The sequence below is a fragment of the Heterodontus francisci genome, chromosome 15 (assembly GCF_036365525.1).
Source record: "Heterodontus francisci isolate sHetFra1 chromosome 15, sHetFra1.hap1, whole genome shotgun sequence".
NCBI classification, from domain to species: Eukaryota; Metazoa; Chordata; class Chondrichthyes; order Heterodontiformes; family Heterodontidae; genus Heterodontus; species Heterodontus francisci.
Window position 1 is genome coordinate 2,496,562 of NC_090385.1, and position 20,398 is coordinate 2,516,959.

The 20,398-nt window shown below is 44.9% G+C and overlaps 1 protein-coding gene across 7 annotated transcripts in view; it reads right to left on the reverse strand.

The window, feature by feature from the left end:
- The window catches only part of map7d3 (MAP7 domain containing 3), a 151,452-nt gene that overhangs the window by 82,413 nt on the left and 48,641 nt on the right, over nt 1-20,398 (reverse strand). For 6 of the 7 annotated variants that reach the window (XR_010976416.1, XM_068047074.1, XM_068047076.1 and 3 more), the window contains exons 5-6: nt 5,861-5,975; nt 126-218 (exon numbers count right to left, since the gene is read on the reverse strand). Coding sequence is in view for 6 of the 7 variants with exons in the window: in XM_068047074.1 (XP_067903175.1) it covers nt 126-218; nt 5,861-5,975 (208 nt within the window). In the remaining variant the exon portion in view is untranslated. The remainder of the gene's footprint in view (nt 1-125; nt 219-5,860; nt 5,976-20,398) is intronic. The other variant, XM_068047073.1, reaches the window with a different exon arrangement.

A 20,398-nucleotide genomic window follows, 5' to 3' on the forward strand; every position in this document is an offset into this window, starting at 1 on the left:
TTACATGCTGGTAGTGCCTAAGATTAGTTTCCCTTTTATATCCAGATTTTAAAAAGTTAGCTTGCAACATTAATACATTAAAGGTGAATATAAATATTCAGCAAGCAGGAATCATAGCTCCAAACCAGAACCATCTTCAGTGGAAGCCTGAGAGTCTGAGGAAGGAGGGGGGCAGTCAGACAAATTTAAAGGTGGAGTTAAGGAATGTTCAGGCACACCTAAACAAGAGAGAAATTATAATTTAACAAAAACAATGCAGATTAATAGATAAATAACAATGACAGTAAAAACAAGGTGATTAATAATGACAGGAACTGAACAAGGGGAGTAATCCAAGGTAAATGTTTCTTAAAGCAGAGTCGAAACAAGATGAGATGATGGTCCTGTTTGACTCTGAGCCGAACTTCATATCCCATTCCCCATTCACACACAATCCCACCGAATTCCAGTCTGCAACACCGCTCACATCTAAACCTCCTCTCCACTTGATCTGTACACTCACATTCAGACCCTGCCCCCTCGCCTTACAAAAACAAACTCTTCAATTTCCACTATATGCAGGTTATCTTGCATATTAGAGAAGCTACATTAAGAGATAGGTGTTTAGGTTCCATCTTGTCCTGGGAACTCCATGCCCGCTGAAGTAGACAGCAGCACAAAACATGTCCCAAGCAGCTCAGATCCCTTTGTGGCTGATATAAGCTGGAGTCTAAAGATAGTTGTTTGTTCTGTATGTAGTTCTGACCTTCTGGTAAATAAATCTCTGTCTTAGTTGCCATTACCCTTTCTCCTAGATGTAGTTTGACAGGCTGCTTATGAGATAAGGCCATGGTGTCTCTGGAATGCTGATGTAAACCATGGGACATCAGTGATGTAATGGCCTGAGGCTGAGGGTACAATGACCGGAATATTGTAACGTGTAGTTAGGGAAGGCTAAGAGTTGGCCACCTTGCTTCTGAGCTCAAGATTTTTAACATAAGATTCTCTGTAGCCTTCTCATTGCCTTATGTGTTGTCTGAGTACCATTTCCTCTAACAAATCTCAAAGCAAAAGATTGTGTCTACAACTCTCATTCCTGGCATACAGAAGACTTTAACTTGTCTCTGGAGCATTTTCAATACTGCAAGCCCATCACCCTGTCCACACAACCCCTCATGGCCCCTCAATGCACTGAATTCCAAAACCATTTTCTGGTTTACAGTCCCCCTCACCCTCTCATTCTAACCTGCTCCAACTCCATGTCCCAGCTTGTGACCTCTGCTCTTCAGATGACTATGCATCTGCCCCCTCCCTCATTCTGCTTCATTGCTGGTGGGAGAGCCTTCTACCTTCTCAGGCCTACTCTCCCCTAAACCACTCTGATTCATTATTTCTCTTTAATATCTTTAAAAGATTCTTCACAGCATACATTGTCAACTTGCACAACATTCCCCCTACTTCTGCTGAATGACAGATCCTCCTCTGTGCAGCACAATGTTAAAAGCGTTACACAAATGCAAGTGGTTGTTGCTGAGTGAACACTGATGAGTAAAACATCTTTCCGAATACATACTAGAAATACTGCCTGGTTGGCATCACAATTGGCAACTGATTCCCAGAAGCCTTATTTTTGTTCGGCTAAGCAGTGTGCCAGCATGAAGCAGGATTGCATGATAGCAGTTGCCAAGTGGAATAGGGTGGGCCTCAGTGGGCGCAGTGTTTAAAGTCCAAACTGTTCCACATTTCAACAACATTGTGCCTATTGATTTAACAAGCATTGATCTTGGGATCCTCCAAATAATACTGCCTGAACAGGGATGAACAACCAGGTTTTTTTTGAATTATGATGTCCACTAATTACTCAACTCCATTATAAAAAACACATTGGTTGAGCCAATTATTTTTCTTTCAACTGGGTGCAACTTGCAGAGACCAACAGCAGTGACACCAATGAATCTTAGAACCATTTAAGAAGCACCATTTTAAGTGCAGAAGTGGAGATCCTATCATTAATTCACATGATTAAAAACATTCCAGGATGCGTTAGAAGCAAGGGCACAGTATAGACAGTAAGCAGAGGTGGTGGTGGGAGGGCTGGAACTGATGAGCTCAAATGATTGCTGGGTGTGGGCTACAAGGTACAGATGGGGACGATTTCCCAAACATGTTGGGGCAAGGCGATTGTGGGATTTGCAAAGGAGAACAATGATACTGGAGTCAATCTGGCAGGGAACAGGACTCGGGCTGTGGAATTATGAATTAGCTCATGGTTGTAAAGTTAGAAGTGGGAAGGCATGAATCAGCAGCAGAGGGACGTGAGCTAGAAGAAGGTAAGTCTTAAAAAACAGAGTGAAAGACAGCATCGAGGTTTCAGATCACTTGGCTGAGCCTGAGTGAGAATCATAGAAAGTTTAAGGCACAGAAAGAGGCCACTTGCTCCATCGTGTCTGTGCCGGCTGAAAAACGATCTACCTATTCTAATCCCACCTTCCAGCATTTGGTCCGTAGCCCTGCAGCTTACGGCACTTGAGGTGCATATCAAGACTCCTTTTGAATGAGTTGAGGGTTTCTGCCTCTACTACCCTTTCAGGCAGTGCGTTCCAGACCCACACCACCCTCTGGGTGAAAAAGTTTTTCCTCATCTCCCCTCTAATTTTTCTACCACTTTAAATCTATGCCCCCTAATCACTGACCTCTCTGCTAAGGTGAATACACCCTACACATCCACTCTATCCAGGCCCCTCAAAATTTTGTACATTTCAATCAGATCTCCCCTCAGCCTTCTCTGTTCCAAGGAGAAGCCAGGAAAGGTGATGGAGTCAATACCAAAGTTGCATAGGTGCTGTTGAAAACTGACCAGAATAGTATCCATTTGCTATGGGACGATATTACTCATTCATGACTTATCACTCAAGCTATAACAACAGCCCAGGAGCATGTAGTGGCTTCAGAAGGGTAGAGCTGGGTGTCGTCAGCGTGTGTGTGAATCCTACACTTCTGGATGACCTTGAATGGCAGCTTGATAAACAACAGGAGCAGGACAAAGGATGGAGTCCCAGAGAACAAAGAACAGTACAGCACAGGAACAGGCCATTCAGCCCTCCAAGCCTACGCCGATCTTGATGCCTGCCTAAACTAACACCTACTGCACTTCCGGGGCCCATATCCCTCTATTCCCTTCCTATTCATATATTTGTCAAGAGGTCTCTTAAACGTCGCTATCGTATCTGCTTCCACCACCTCCCCTGGCAGCAAGTTCCAGGCACTCACCACCCTCTGTGTAAAAAACTTGCCTCGCACATCCCCTCTAAACTTTGCCCTTCGCACCTTAAACCTATGTCCCCTAGTAACTGACTCTTCCACCCTGGGAAAAAGCTTATGACTATCCACTCTGTCCATGCTGCTCATAACTTTGTAAACCTCTATCATGTCACCCCTCCACCTCCGTCGTTCCAGTGAAAACAATCCGAGTTTTTCCAACCTCTCCTCAAAGCTAATGCCCTCCAGGCCAGGCAACATCCTGGTAAACCTCCTCTGTACCCTCTCCAAAGCCTCCACGTCCTTCTGGTAGTGTGGCGACCAGAATTGCACGCAATATTCTAAGTGTGGCCTAACTAAGGTTCTGTACAGCTGCAACATGACTTGCCAATTTTTATACTCTATGCCCCGACCGATGAAGGCAAGCATGCCGTATGCCTTCTTGACTACCTTATCCACCTGCGTTGCCACTTTCAGTGACCTGTGGACCTGTACGCCCAGATCTCTCTGCCTGTCAATACTCCTAAGGGTTCTGTCATTTACTGTATACCTCCCACCTGCATTAGACCTTCCAAAATGCATTACCTCACATTTGTCCAGATTAAACTCCATCTGCCATTTCTCCGCCCAAGTCTCCAACCGATCTATATCCTGCTGTATCCTCTGACAATGCAGATTTGAGATGAAGATCATCTGCACCTTTAACAAGTAATCTGAATTGTTCTGTGCAGCTGCATCTAGTCAGGGAAGAACTAGGGCAATTTCTTTATAAATGGGAGGATGCTGCCTCACCTCTGGACTTCATAAGGTGATTCACAATATATTATTCATTAATAACTTAAATTGCTGTAAATGTCTTCCCTTTCCTTAACTCCAAGTTGTCCTTTTACTTTTGAACTCCCCAGCACATATCTTCCTCCCACTGGGAAAGAAAGGTGTTCCTCTGACTGGCTGGATCGAGGGATGATTCAAATGGGATAAACTAACTATTAATTCTCTCTCTCTCAAGATTGTCTAATCTGGCTTCACTGTGGCCAAGAATGGGCAAAACTCGTCCAATAAAGACAAGCGCAGCTGAGAGATAAACACTTTGTGACTCAAATTCACAAATTTCTGGTTACAAATCAAAGATTCAAGAAAGGGTCTAAGGACAGTCCTAGCACTACAGGCTGGTCAGTTTAACATCAGTGGTGGATAAGGTTTCAGAAACAATCAGGGAACAAGATCAACAGGCACTTGGAGAGGTTTGAGCTAATTAAGGAGAGCCAGCACGGATTTGTGAAAAGAAGATAGTGTTTGAATAATGCAATTGAATTTTTTGATGAAGGAGCAGAGAAGGTTGATGAAGGGAATGGGGTGGATGTTGTCTTTTTGGATTTTAAGAAAGCATCTGACAAAATACCACATAAAAGTTTGGTTAACAAAATTGACACTCATGGAATAGCAGGGTCGGTGTCCAATTGGATAAAATACTGGCTTCAGGACAGAAAACAGCGAGTCGTACTAAATGCCTATTTTTCAGACTGGAGGATGGTAGACAGTGGTGTTCCCCAAGGGTCAGTGCTGGGACCACTGCATTTTTTTAATACATAGAAATAACTTAAGATATTGGAATATAGAGTAATATTTCAGAATTTGTCAATGATACCAAACTTGAAGGTGTGGTAAACAGTGAGGATGATACAAATCGACAGCAACAGGACAGAAACAGGCTAGCAGAATGGGCAGACAAATGTGAAATCGAATTTGTGAGGTGATGCATTTTGGCATAAGGGATTGGCAGAGGCCATATAGACTTAATAGCACAGTTCTAAAGAGTGTGCAGGGACAGAGGGACCTGTGGGTTCATGAGCATCGATCTTTGAAGGTGAAAGGACATCTTGAGAAAGTGGTCAGCAAAGCATATGGGATCTTGGGCTTCAGAAACAGAAATATTCAGTACAAAAGCAGGGATGTTATGCTGAACCTTTATAAAGCTCTGGTTAGGCCCCAACTGGAGCAGTGCATCCAGTTCTGGTCACCACACTTCAGGAAGGATGTGAGGATCCTTGACAGGGTGCAGAGGAGTTTTACCAGAATGGTTCCAGGGATGGGGGATTTTAGTTGCAAGGTTAAGTTGGAGAAGCTGGGATTGTTTTCTTGGAGCAAAGGAGATTGACAGGTGATTTAATTGAGGTGCACAAGATTATGACAGGCTTAAATAAGATAGACAAAGAAAAACTGTGATGGTACAAGGACTAGGAGACACAGATTGAAGATTTTGGGCAAGAGATGCAGGGGCAATGTGAGGAAGAACATTTTTATACAGCAGGTGGTAATGACCTGAATCTTGCTGCCTACGAGGGTAGTGGAAGCGGAGACAATCAATGGTTTCAAAAGGAAACTGGATGGGCACTTGAGGGAAATAAACTTGCAGGGCTATGGGGATACAGCGGGGGAATGGGAGTGACTGGATTGCTCGACGGAGAGCTGGTATATTTGATGGGCCAAATGGCCTTCTGCTGCGTCGTTAAGATTCTATGACTCAATTCCACCAGACTCCCACAACTATGAAGTTATTGGCACATCTGGCAGAGATACTGAGACTGGAGTTTCCCAGGGAGTGTCTGTAGGTGGCACTTACCATTCGAGCTTTCGTTTTCAGATGCTAAAGCTCCTCCCCAGGACCATCTCTTTTGCTTTTGCTCCAAGCGTTGGCTCCGTTCTAAGGTGCGTCGCATTACAGCCTCATAGTGCTCCTACCTCAGTTTCAAAAATAGAGAATCAGATTAAAGGTGCACTAGCTGAGAAGTTGCACATTTTTTCTCCCAATTATTTGCATCTAAAACTGCATGGAAGTCAGAAAGTTTCAAACTGAAGTCTCAGAGGTCTTCAGCTTTACATTTGCTTAGGAGCACTGTGCATCACAAGCAGCTTTCAACAATTCTGCATTTCTTGACTAAGCAGCATGTTGTTTCTGTATATTAATTTTAAAAAGTGTTTCTATAATATTTGGGCTGCTTCCTTTTATTCTTTGGAAGACAGGACAGCACGGGCTCTGCAGGGTGTCATTATTTGTCGGACTCCCTCACTGATCACCGCCCCCCTGACCACATAAGTCACTGAGAGAATGTCCACACTCAATGCAAGTCATTAAACGCTGCAAAACCAGAAACATTCTAAACACACAATAACAGCAGAATGGATTTTGGAGAACAGGACAAGTGGTGATCGCATTTGTCTAATACAAGTCAAGTTTAACAATGAGAAAGGACATACATCACTTGTGAAAACAGAGCATTTTTCTTGTTACAAAAGATGTACTGCTCCTGCATGGTATGTGTGAGAGGTTCGGTATTTATAGTGTGGACACTGTAGACTTCACTATGTTTGGAACCATGTTGTATGGCTTTGATGGTAGTGTTAATTTTATGTGGGTGCACCTGAAATTGTCAATTTATCGAAATGAAAGTTCAAAATGTAAGGGGACAGCTTTAAAAATTTAGTGACTACACATAGATCCAAAATTGAAGACAAAATTCTACTCTGTCCCAAAAAGTAAAACTCATCAGAAATATTATCAACAACATCTTTCACAAGTTACAGGGATTAAAAAAAAATCCTAAGAGATCAACAAAAGCCCCCAGAATATGTAGCTAATACAGCCTCATCTTTCTCATGACTGGGACTAATATGTAATAGTGCTCCCAAGGGGAAACTGACAACCTCTTTTGATGGACTCTTGCTGGTTGAAGTATTATTGGCAGAATTCAAGCTGGGATTATGCAGAGACTTTCCATTATTACTTATTTGCAGACAATCATTTACACCTATATCGTACTTATCAATAGTGAACACAGATGAAAAGTAATCATTGAAAACCTCACCTACGTCCTCCAGCTCCACACACAGATTGCCACTTTGGTCCTTAATGGGCCCTACTCTTTCCTTGGTTATCCTCTTGCCCTTAATATACTTATAAAATGCCTTGGGATTTTCCTTTATCTTGCCCGCCAGTGTTTTTTCATGCCCCCTCTTCGCTCTCCTAATTACTTTTTTTAAAGTACCCCCCCTACATTTTCTATACTCCTCTAGGGCCTCCGCTGTTCTCAACCCTCTGAATCTGCCATAAGCCTCCTTTTATTCCTTATCCAATCCTCTATATCCCTTGACATCCAGGGTTCCCTGGACTTGTTGGTCCTACCCTTCACCTTTATGGGAACATGTTGGCCCTGAACTCTCACTATTTCCTTTTTGAATGACTCCCACTGGTCTGATGTAGACTTTCTTACAAGTAGCTGCTCCTAGTCCATTCTGCCAGATCCTGTTTTATCATATTGAAATTGGCCTTCCCCCAATTCAGTACCTTTATTTCCGGTCCATCTTCGTGCCCATCCAGCCGTGAATAGTGGTGGACAATTAAACAACTAACTGGAGGAGATGGCCCCACAAGTATCTCCATCCTCAATGATGGGGGAGCCCAGCACATCAATGAGAAAGATAAGGCTGAAGCAACAATCTTCAGCCAGAAGTGCTGAGTTGATGATCCATCTCGGCCTCCTCCTCAGGTCCCCAGCATCACAGATGTCAGACTTCAGCCAATTCGATTCACTCCGTGTGTTGTCAAGAAATAACTGAAGGCACTGGATACTGCAAAGACTATGGGCCCTGACAATATTCCGGCAATAGTACTAAAGACCTGTGCTCCAGAACTTGCCACATCCCTAGCCAAGCTGTTCCAGTACAGCTACAACACTGGCATCTATCCGGCACTATGGAAAATTGCCCAGGTATGTCCTGTACACAAAAAGCAAGACAAGTCCAACCCGGCCAATTACCGCCCATCAGTCTACTCTCAATCATCAGTAAAGTGACAGAAGGTGTCAGCAACAGCACCATCAAGCGGCACTTGCTTAGCAATAACCTGCTCAGTGACGCTCAGTTTGGGTTCCGCCAGGGCCACTCAGCTGCTGACCTCATTACAGCCTTGGTTCAAACATGGACAAAACAGCTGAACTCAAGAGGTGAGGTGAGAGTGACTGCCCTTGACATCAAGGCAGCATTTGACTGAGTATGGCATCAAGGAGCCCTAGCAAAACTGAAGTCAATGGGAATCAGGGGGAAAACCCTCCGCTGGCTGGAGTCATACCTCGTACAAAGACTTCTCTATTTTTAAACTGTAACCCCCAGCAATAAAGGCCAAAATTCTATTTGCCTTCCTAATTACCTGTTGCATCTGCATGCTGACTTTTTGTGTTTCCTGTACAAGAACACCCAGATCCCTCTGTACTGCAGTATTTTGTAGTCTTTCTCCATCTAAATAATAATCTTCCTTTTTATTCTTCCTACCAAAGTGGATTACCTCACACTTTCCCACGTTTTTGCCCACTCACTTAACCTATCTATATCCCTTTGCAGATTCTGTGTCCTCATCACAACATGCCTTCTCACCTATTTTTGTATCATCAGCAAATTTGGATACACTACACTCTATCCCTTCCTCTAAGTCATTAATATAGATAGTAAATAGTTGAGGCCCTAGGACCGATCCTCGTGGCACTCCACTATTACGGCTTTCCAACCTGAAATAGACCCATTGATCCTGACTCTCTGTCTTCTGTGTGTTAACCAATCCTCAATCCATGCCAACAGATTACCCCCAATACCCAGAGCTCCTATTTTGTGTAATAGTCTCTTATGTGGCACCTTATCGAATGCCTTTTGAAAATCCAAATACACTACATCTACCGGTTCCCCTTTATCCACTCTGTTTGTTATATGCTCAAAGAACTCTAACAAATTTGTCAAACATGACTTCCCTTTCACAAAACCATGTTGTCTCTGTTTGATTGCATTATGTTTTTCTAAATGTCCTATTTATTCCTTCATAATGGACTCCAGCATTTTCCCTATCACTGATGTTAAGCTAACTGGTCTATAGTTTCCTGCTTTCTGTCTCCCTCCTTTCTTGAATAGGGGTGTCATATTAGCAGTTTTCCAATCTGCTGGTACCGTACCGGAATCCAGTGAGTTTTGGTATATTATGACCAATGCCTCCACTATCTCTGCAGCCACTTCTTTTAAAACCCTTGGATGCAGGCCATCAGGTCCTGGCAACTTGTCTGTCATTAGTCCCATCACTTTGTCCAGCACCTTTTCCCTCGTGATAGAGATTGTTATAAGTTCCCTGTTCCCTTTTATTAATTCCCCAGTCTCATCCTCTAAGGGTCCCACACTTACTTTAGCTACTCTCTTCCTTTTTATATACCCATAGAAGCTCTTACTGTCTGTTTTTATATTTCTTGCCAATTTACTCTCAATCAATTTTCTCTCTCTTTATTAGTTTTTTAGCAATCCGCTGCTGGTTTCTAAAAAATTCCCAATCCTCTGGCCTACCACTAGCTTTCATCTTTTTCTTCGAGTCTTTCCTTCTGAATGCTTGCTGAGTATTATGAAATATCTGCTTAAAAGTCTGCCACTGGTCATCTACTGACTTCCCCTGTAGTCTATCTTCCCAGCCTGCTTTAGACAACTCTTTCTTCATACCTCTGTAAGTTTAAGTTGAAGACACTGGTTTGAGGCCAGAGTTGCTCACCCTCAAACTGAATTTGAAATTCTACCATGTTATGATCCCTTCCCCCTAAAGGATCCTTAACTACGAGATCTCTTATTAATCCTACCTCATTACACATTACCAAGTCTAAAATAGGCTGTTCCAGGGTAGGTTCTGCAACCTTTTGTTCTAAGAAACAATCCCAGATGCATTCTACAAATTCGCCTTCCATGCTGCCCTTGCCAATTTGATTTGTCCAGTCGATATGCAGATTAAAATCACCCATGATAATTGCAGTGCCCTTCTTACACGCCTCCGTTATTTCCTGATTAATATTTTGTCCTACAGAGAGGCAACTCTTCGGGGGCCTATAGACCACTTTCACCCATGATTTCTTCCCCTTGCTATTCCTTATTTCCACCCAAACTGATTCTACATTATGATCTATTACACCTATATCATTACTCACAACTGCACTGATCCCTTCCTTTAATAACAAAGCTACCCCACCTCCTTTTCCTTTCTGCCTATTCTTCTGGAACGTCGAATATCATTGAACATTGAGATGCCAGTCCTGGTCATCCTGCAACCACGTCTCAGTGATAGCTATCAAATCATATTCATTTATCTCTATCTGTGCCGTCAGCTCATCTATCGTGTTACAAATGCCAAGTGCATTCAGATAAAGAGCCTTAAGCTTTGACTTTTTACCATTTTTACTTACTCTGGTTCTGATTTCTGCTGTACTCTTATGCTTGTATTTTCTGTCCCTACCTATCACTCTCTGATTAATGTATGTCCCTTCACGACCCTGCACCTCTGCTCTCTCATTACTTTTTGACTTTTTAAACTTCCCTTCAATTGAACCCTCCCCTCCCACTATTTAGTTTCGAGCCTTATCTACAACCCTAGTTATACGATTCGCCAGGACACTGGTCCCAGCGTGGTTCATGTGCAGCCCATCCCAACGGAACAGTTCTCTCTTTCTCCAGTACTGGTGCCAGTGTCCCATGAAGCGGAACCCATTTCTCCCACACCAATCTTTGAACCATGCATTTACCTCTCTAATCTTATTTACCCTGTGCCAATTTGCACGTGGCTCAGGTAGTAATCTGGAGATTATTACCTTTGTGGTTCTGTTTTTTAATTTAGCCCCAAGATGCTCATAGTCCCTCAGCAAAACCTCTTTCCTAGTCCTACCCATGTCGTTGGTACCTACGTGGACCACGATAACTGGATCCTTTCCCTCCCACTTCAAGTTCCTCTCTAGGCCAGAAGAGATGTCCTTAACCTTGGCACCAGGTTACGGTCACTATCCCCGAAATGCTCCCCCACTGACACACTTCCACCACTTGTCTGGCTTCATTCCTTAAGATTAGGTCCCGTACTGCCCCTTCTCTTGTAGGACTTTCTACATGCTGGCTCAAAAAGCTCCCCTGAATGCACTTTAAGAATTCTGCCCCCTTTAAGACTTTTGCACTAAGACTATCCTAGTTAATATTGGGGAAGTTGAAATCCCCTACTATTATTACCCTATTATTTTTACACCATCTCTCTCTGACTATTTGGAGGCCTGTAGTACACTCCCAGCAAAGTGATTACCCCCTTTTTGCTTTTAAGTTCTACCCAAATGGCTTCATTTGAGGAACCTTCTAAGATATCATCCCTCCTTAGTGCAGCAATTGACTCCTTGATCAATAATGCAGTGCCACCTTTTTTACACCCCCCTCTGTCACGCCTGAAGATTCTATACCCTGGAATATTAAGCTGCCAGTCCTGCCCTTCCCTCAACCATATCTCTGTAATAACAATATCATATTCCCATATGTTAATCAATGCCATCAATTCATCTGCCTTACTTGTAAAACTCCTTGCGTTAAAATAGATGCAATCCAGCCTTGCATTATTCGCTCGGTTTGATTGCGTTAAGCTTTTCTAAATCTCCTGCTATTGTCTCAGATTAATGTCTCAAGTCGGTCAGGTGTTTCTCTCTCCAGAGATGCTGCCTAACCTGCTGAGTATTTCCAGCATTTTCTGTTTTTATTTCTGAATGTTCAGTCTGGATCCTTTGAGCAGATCATAGGCGAGATCATAGCTGCCCCCATTTATGGGACTATTTTGGAAGCAGAATTGGTCAAATGTAGCACTGCATAGAGTGAAGGTCTGTCCACTCGGTCTCAGGTTTTGGTAGTTTAGCTCAGAAGAGCACCCCTGTCTGTCTACAGCCATTATTCCTTAGTCCTCTCTGAGTGAGATATTTGCTAACTTGTACCCAGCTGTGGTTGGTTTTGGTGCACATCCACCGACAGCTGGACTGGAACTGAACAAGTCCATTGTATGTGGGGCTCTTATTGCCAAAGAGGCTTCTGTCCAATTGGTCTTTTTTTTAAATTCATTTATGGGATGTGGGTGTCACTGGCTAGGCCAGCATTTATTGCCCATCCCTAATTGCCCTTGAGGTGGTGGTGGTGAGCTGTTTTCTTGAACCTTGGGGTGTAGGTACACCAACAGTGGTTCGGAAGGGAGTTTTAGGATTTTTACCCAGTGAGAGTGAAGGAACGGCAATATAGTTCCAAGTCAGGATGGTGTGTGGCTTGGAGGGGATCTTGTAGTTGATGGTGTTCCCATGCATCGGTTGCCATTGTCCTCTTAGGTGGTAGAGGTCGCGGGTTTGGAAGGTGCTGTTTAATGAGCCTTGGTGAGGTGCTGCAGTGCATCTTGTAGATGGTACACACTGCTGCCACTGTGTGTCGGTGGTGGAGGGAGTGAATGTTGAAGGTGGTGGATGGGGTGCCAGTTCAAGCGAGTTACTTTGTCCTGGATGGTGTTGAGCTTCTCGAGTGTTGTTGAGCTCCACCCATCCAAGTAAGTGGACAGTATTCCATCTCACTCCTGACTTGTGCCTTATAGATGGTGGACAGGCATTTGGGAGACAGGAGGTGAGTTACTCGCCACAGAATACCCAGCCTCTGATCTGCTCTTCTAGCTGTAGTATTTATGTGGCTGCTCCAGTTCAGTTTCTGGTCAATGGTAACCCCAGGAGGTTGATAGTGAGGGATTCTGCAATGGTAATGCCATTGAATGAGAAGGGGAACATAGAACATAGAACATACAGCACAGAACAGGCCCTTCGGCCCACAATGTTGTGCCGATCCTTTGTCCTCTGTCAAGGACAATTTAATCTATACCCCATCATTCTCCTTTATCCATATACCTATCCAAAAGCCTTTTGAAAGTCCCTAAAGTTTCTGACTCAACAACTTCCCCGGGCAAGGCATTCCATGCCTCGACCACTCTCTGGGTAAAGAACCTTCCCCTGACATCCCCCTTATATCTCCCACCCTTCACCTTAAATTTATGACCCCTTGTAACGCTTTGCTCCACCCGGGGAAAAAGTTTCTGACTGTCTACCCTATCTATTCCCCTGATCATCTTATAAACCTCTATCATGTCACCCCTCATCCTTCTCCTTTCTAATGAGAAGAGGCCTAGAATGTTCAGCCTTTCCTCGTAAGACTTATTCTCCATTCCAGGCAACATCCTGGTAAATCTCCTCTGCACCCTCTCCAAGGCTTCCACATCCTTCCTAAAATGAGGCGACCAGAACTGCACACAGTACTCCAAATGAGGCCTTACCAAGGTCCTGTACAGCTGCATCATCACCTCACGGCTCTTAAATTCAATCCCTCTGCTAATGAACGCTAACACCCCATATGCCTTCTTCACAGCCCTATCCACTTGAGTTGCAACTTTCAATGATCTATGCACATAGACCCCAAGGTCTCTCTGCTCCTCCACATGCCCAAGAACCCTACCGTTAACCCAGTATTTTGCATTCATGTTTGTCCTTCCAAAATGGACGACCTCACACTTTTCAGGGTTAAACTCCATCTGCCACTTTTCAGCCCAGCACTGCAACCTATCCAAGTCCCTTTGCAGACGACAATAGCCCTCCTCGGTATCCACAACTCCACCAACCTTTGTATCATCTGCAAATTTACTGACCCACCCTTCGACTTCCTCATCCAAGTCGTTAATAAAAATCACAAACAGGAGAGGACCCAGAACTGATCCCTGCGGCACGCCACTGGTAACTGGGCTCCAGGCTGAGTATTTACCATCTAAGACCACTCTCTGCCTTCTATCAGTTAGCCAATTCTTAATCCAACTGGCCACATTCCCCACTATCCCATGCCTCCTGACTTTCTCCATAAGTCTACCATGGGGGACCTTATCAAATGCCTTACTAAAATCCATGTACACCACATCCACTGGTTTACCCTCATCCACTTGCTTGGTCACCTGCTCAAAGAATTCAATCAGGCTTGTGAGGCAAGACCTACCCCTCACAAAACCGTGCTGACTGTCCCGAATCAAGCAGTGTCTTTCCAGATGCTCAGAAATCCTATCCCTCAGCACCTTTTCCATCAACTTGCCTACCACCGAAGTAAGACTAACTGGCCTGTAATTCCCAGGGTTGTTCCTATTCCCTTTCTTGAACAGGGGCACAACATTTGCCACCCTCCAATCACCTGGTACCACCCCCGTCAGCAGAGAAGATGAAAAGATCATTGCCAGCGGCTCTGCAATTTCATCCCTTGCTTCCCATAACATCCTTGGATATACCCCGTCAGGCCCGGGAGACTTGTCTATCTTCAAGTTATTCAAAAACCCCAACACATCTTCCCTCCTAACGAGCACTTCCTCGAGCTTACCAGTCTGTTTCACACCGTCCTCTTCAGTAATACACCCCTTCTCATTCGTAAATACCGAAGAGAAGTACTCATTCAAAACCTCACTTATCTCTTCCGGCTCAACACACAGTCTCCCGCTATTGTCCTTGACCGGACCTATGGTCCCCCTGGTCATCCTCATATTTCTGACATACGCGTAAAAGGCCTTGGGGTTTTCTTTTATCCTACCCGCCAAGCATTTTTCATGCCCTCTCTTAGCTCTCCTAATCCCTTTCTTCAGATCCTTCCTGGCCATCTTGTATCCCTCCAGAGCTATGCCTGTGCCCTTTTTCCTCAACTTTATATACGCATCCTTCTTCTTCCTAACAAGACTCTCAACCTCTCTTGTCAACCACGGTTCCCTCACATGACCATCCCTTCCCTGTCTGACAGGGACATGCTTATCAATGGCCCCTACTATCTGCTCCTTGAAAAAGTTCCACATTTCGACCGTGCCCTTCCCTGCCAGCATATGCTCCCAACTTATGCTCCTCAGTTCCTGCCTGACAGCATCATATCTACCCTTCCCCCAATTGTAAACCTTGCCCTGTTGCACATACCTATCCCTCTCCATTACCACAGTGAATGCTACAGAATTGTGATCACTATCTCCAAAGTGCTCGCCCACCAACAGCTCTATCACTTGCCCTGGTTCATTACCTAGTACCAAATCCAATATTGCCTCCCCTCTGGTCGGGCAGTCTACATACTGAGTCAGAAAAGCTTCCTGGACATACTGCACAAACACTACCCCATCCAAACTATTCGATCTAAAGAGTTGCCAATCAATATTTGGGAAGTTGAAATCCCCCATAATTACTACCCTGTGACTTCTGCTCCTTTCCAAAATCTGTTTCCCAATCTGCTCTTCCACCTCCCTGCTGCTATTGGGGGGCCTATAGAAAACTCCCATCAAGGTGACTGCTCCTTTCCTGTTCCTGACCTCAACCCACAGTGCCTCAGTCGGCAGATCCTCCTCGAAAATTCTTTCAGCAGTTGTTACACTATTTCTAACTAACAATGCCACCCCCCCACCTCTTTTACCACCATTCCTAATCTTATGAAAACATCTATAACCAGGTACCTCCAAAAACCATTCCTCCCCCTCACCTATCCACGTTTCAGTGATGGCCACAACATCGTAGTCCCAAGTGCCCATCCACGCCTTCAATTCACTCACCTTATTCCTGATGCTTCTTGCGTTGAAGTATACGCACTTTAACCCTTCTCCGTGCCCATCTGTCCTCTGTGACAGTGCTACCTTCCCCAATACCTCACTACACTCTTTGTCTTTCTGAGTGGACCCACTGGTCCCTGGATTACAAGTCCGGTTCCCATCCCCCTCCCAAACTAGTTTAAACCCTCCCGAACAGTACTAGCAAACCTCCCTCCCAGGATATTGGTGCCCCTCTGGTTCAGATGCAGCCCGTCCTGTTTGAACAGGTCCCATCTTCCCCAGAATGCAGTCCAATTATCCAAGAACTGGAAATGGTTAGATTCTCTCTTGTTGGAGATGGCCATTGCCTGGCACTTGTCTGGCATGAATGTTACTTGCCACTTATCAGCCCAAGCCTGGATGTTGTCCAGGTCTTGCTGCATCTGGACATCGGCTGCTTCAGTATCTGAGGAGTTGCGAATGGTGCTGAACATTGTGCAATCGTCAGCGAACATCCCCACTTCTGACTTTATGCTGGAGAGTAGGTCACAGATGAAGCAGCTGAAGATTGTTGGGCCTAGGACACTACCCTGAGGAACTCCTGCAGTGATTCCTGGGACTGAGATGATTGACCTCCAACAACCACAACCATCGTTCTTTGTGCTAGGTACGACTCCAACCAGCGGAGAGTTTTCCCGATTCCCATTGACTCTAGTTTTGCTAGGGCTAGAGGGAGTGACAACTTGTGCCATTAAATAGGAAGGCCCAATAATAGCTCAATCGGTGAATTCTGTAAATCTCATTCTCAGTGGCCTTTTAACAGCAAAGAGAGAGGGACCTCTCCATTTCATACTCCACCTCCCATCTCTGTGGAGCATTAGCGGTGGGAGAAGGAGATTGGAAGGAAATAAACAGAACAGAGGGAAAGATCATTAGACTATTCCTGATCTATGGAATAAAAATATTGAAGTGAAGGGGGCCCGTCAGTAACATTCTCTCAATATCCCTGTTCCACACAAGCTGCCTGAAATGGAGATTTTTTAGAACAGTTCAGGGCAGTCAAAATAGTTACCACGAACTTAGAAGTAGAATGAAATCTTTGGCCAAACAACAATTCTATGAGTCACAATTTGATGAGCGTTGGAAGGTGATGCGTTCTCACATATGCTCCTTTTTAAAAGTTGTAGAATATTAAGAGGAATCTATAGCATAACTCAGCTACCAACTGGATCTGGGGACAGGGAGGGGAGGGAAAGGGAGGGGAGGGCAAAGTGTGAAAGACAGCACCTATGGAAGCAACATCTGATTTGTACAGTAAGCATCATGTTTCCAGAACCTGGCAGCTCCAAAACTCACCTGGAGAGTTTCCCGAGTGTTTCATGTAGTACACAGCGAGGGGAGACCGGGCAGGGCTCCTTTCTGTTTCATGCATCGCTGACACTGTGTCCCATATCACACACAGCACGTGCCCCAAGCAGTCTGAATAATGTTACGACCAGGTGAGAAAGGTGTCTAGGGGTTCCTTTTAGCCTTCACCTGGTCTTACTGTAATAGGGCTCAATTTAAACACACTGTGTTTTGAGCTCCCCCTTTGGTGAATCCTTGTTCACCACTTTCCAATTATAAGGCAAAGAAATGAGCATAAACAGGCTTTCTTGGCCTGTAAAGTGGAAAAGTGAAATTTATTAAAACTTAAACTCTAATTCTGTTAACTGCCATGGATATACGACACCCCCACACTAGCTTGCACGCGATACACACATGCAAATAGGGACAGAAGAGAGAAGAAAAATAAAGTAGAGAGGTTTGAGGCAATATCAGCAGAGTTTCTTGTTTATTGTGCTTCGAGCTCACTGCAGTCCTTTTGTAAGTAGTCTTGCTTTTCGTTGGGGCCCAGAATTCTTCTCAAACCTTGTTCACTGTAGGAGACTTTTCTTTCTTGGGGTTCATGTGTCTTCAATGGGTCTTCAGTTCCGTGAGAAAGAGATGGGAGCAGACAGGAGAGAGGTGTTCTCAGTCCAGGAGAAAAGAGTTTTCTGGGTTCAAATTTTCTGTGACAAGTTCAAATTTTGCAACAGCCAGTTAGTCACGTGACTTAACTGGTCTGACCAGTTCTTATATGCATTGGAGAAGCAAGGACTGGGTTCTTTGTTCCAACACTGTCTGCTAGCATGCAAAAATGGTCTTTCTGGCGAGGGGCCTGGCAATTCCTTGTGATCGGCCTTCTTTTCTTCCCAACATCAATTTTAAGTTTTAGTGTTCATGTGGCAAAATAATGTGTGCCTCATTCTTGGCAGGTGGGGGTCTGCATGACACCTCCAGACCCAGGGGAACGAAATGCGATTTGAAAGAAAATGGCACATTTCATTATAAGGTTTGAGAGAAATATAAGATACAGAAAGAAAAACCATGCATTTCTCTCATTCATTTCCAGTCATTCATTAATCTTAAAGCCTATTAAAATTATCTTTTCTGGGTGCCAGCGCTGCTTTAATTTCCCCTTTTTGGCATCCCAGTAACCATGTGGTTCCCTGGGGAAGCTTTTCCTCAGCTGGCCCACTGCCATGGCTGGCCAGGGTTTTGTTCCTGCTGCGGCAATGTTTTTGTTTTTGGAGAGTTAGTAGTGGGCAGGTCTATCCTGAACACTCTTTCAGTGTTTTGCTGAGTCATACAAAGACCGTTGCCTTTAGGGGATGGGTGGGTCCCTTTTTCTCTGACTGTGGGGAAGGATTCTTTGTTAATCTCCCCTTTGTTCTCTGGGACATTCCTACCTGCAGTTATGTGTGCAGACTATGGCACTTCGATTAGGTGAGGCATTACCCTCATGGTTTCTGTGCCCCCTGGAGGTGCCTCTGTCTCTGCAAGTTCCTGTAATTGCTGTTAGCAACTCTGGTGAGGTGCTTCTAGAGTCTGCATTTACATAGGAGGATGTGGGGTCTAACTTTTCACATTTTCAGGGTTGGCTGACTGGATAGTAGGGGTTTTCATCCGGGATTCCTCCCGGACTTCCTTTAGCCTGCCCCCTTGGTCACTTTTCCCTCTTTTCTTTCTAAACTTTTGCCAGCCATGTGCCTGCCTGTCCCCTTTTGTTCTCATCAGGATCCCTTACAGTTTACCAGCGCTCTGCTGGAGGATCCTCCTAACACCGGTACAGGACTTAAGGGTGCAGGTTTCACTGTACATTGGGGTTTCACCTCAACCTGGCACATTTGGCAACTCCTGCAATACTCTATCACATCTTTGTGGGGTTTTGGCCAGTCTTATGCGGGCTTTGGTCTTTCGTATACTGGCATGTACAGCCACTGTGGTCTCCTGGGCCCTTCTTAATATTTCTCCCCGGTACCTCTGTGGCACCACTAACTGGTGAACTACTGCCCACCTCTTGCCCTCAGGTCTGTGAGGAGAACTCCATTTCCTCATCAGTACCTCATTCTTTAAATAGTAGCAATCAGGGACTCCCTCTGCTTTACTTTCAGACTGGGCAGCCTGTGCTAACTCTCACAATACTGAGTCGGCTCATTGAGCCTCAGCTAGGGAAAATCCATTTAATTCATTCCCTGGGTCTCCTAAATTTCCAAAGAAAGTCTTGGACAGGCAGACCTCTCATGGTCATCTGCCTGCAGTGTCAATGCAGTCTCCTCTGGGGTAGCTGGTTTGATCATGGCCTGATCCACTACACATTCAGGGAAACTGCAGGAGTCCATCTCCTGCCACTGACCTGTCTCTCTGACCTCCTGCGGTCTTTCTTTCATTATGGGGCCGGCGGAAGGGTGGCTACCACCTTCACCCCTGCCAAATCATTACGTAGGAGCAGATCAACCCCGTCCACAGGCAAACTAAGAACAATCCCTACGGTCACCGGTCGCACTCCAGGTGCACCCGGTGTACAGGTACAGACATACACTGCCCTCCAATACCATTCACCACCATTCTGGTGTTCACTGCACTCTCTGGAGGAAAGGTCAGGCCTTTTCACAGTAAAAGGGATCTAGTGGCCCCTGTGTCCCTGAGAATCACTATGGGCTTGCTTACCCCACTCGAGGGATATGGGGTTACTTTCCCTTCAAAACATAACCCTGAAAACCTTCAGGAATCCGATAAACTTTTCCTGCACAGGCTGCAATAAGCTTCCTGGGTTGTACCCTTACTGTAGTTAAAGCCACAGCTTGTTCTGTGTTTTCCATCAGGGTCCCGTCTTCATTGAGTGGGTGTGCCCTGATTAACCCTACCGGTTTTCCCTTTAGTTTCCAGCAGTCAGCTTTTAAATGCCCTGCCTTATTACAATGGAAGCACACAGGTCTCCGGGTCTCACTCTTGCTCACAGCACCTTCCTTTTTCGCTGGAGGACAGCTCCCTGTGTCTCCTGTTTTCCTTTCTTTCCCAGGACTGCCTAGGCTCCCATCACCTTCCCCCACTTTGTCCTTTTCGGGTTTGTGGGGGTGAATAGGAAAGGTTCTCCCCTGGAAACCGACTGATAAATTAAAGCAAACTCATCGGCCAGAATGGTCACTTGCCTGGCTCCCTGATCCCAGTGCTCCTCTACATGAGTGGGAGAGTGTTTTTAAATTCGTCTAGCAGAATTACTTCTCTGAGAGTCTCATAGCTGAGCTGTATTTTAAGAGCCCTCAGCCACTGGTCGAAAGCCAGCTGCTTACTTCTTTCAAACTCCAGATAAGTTTGATTAGCTTGCTTTTTGAGGGATCTAATCTTTTGGCGGTATGCTTTGGGTACTAATTCATA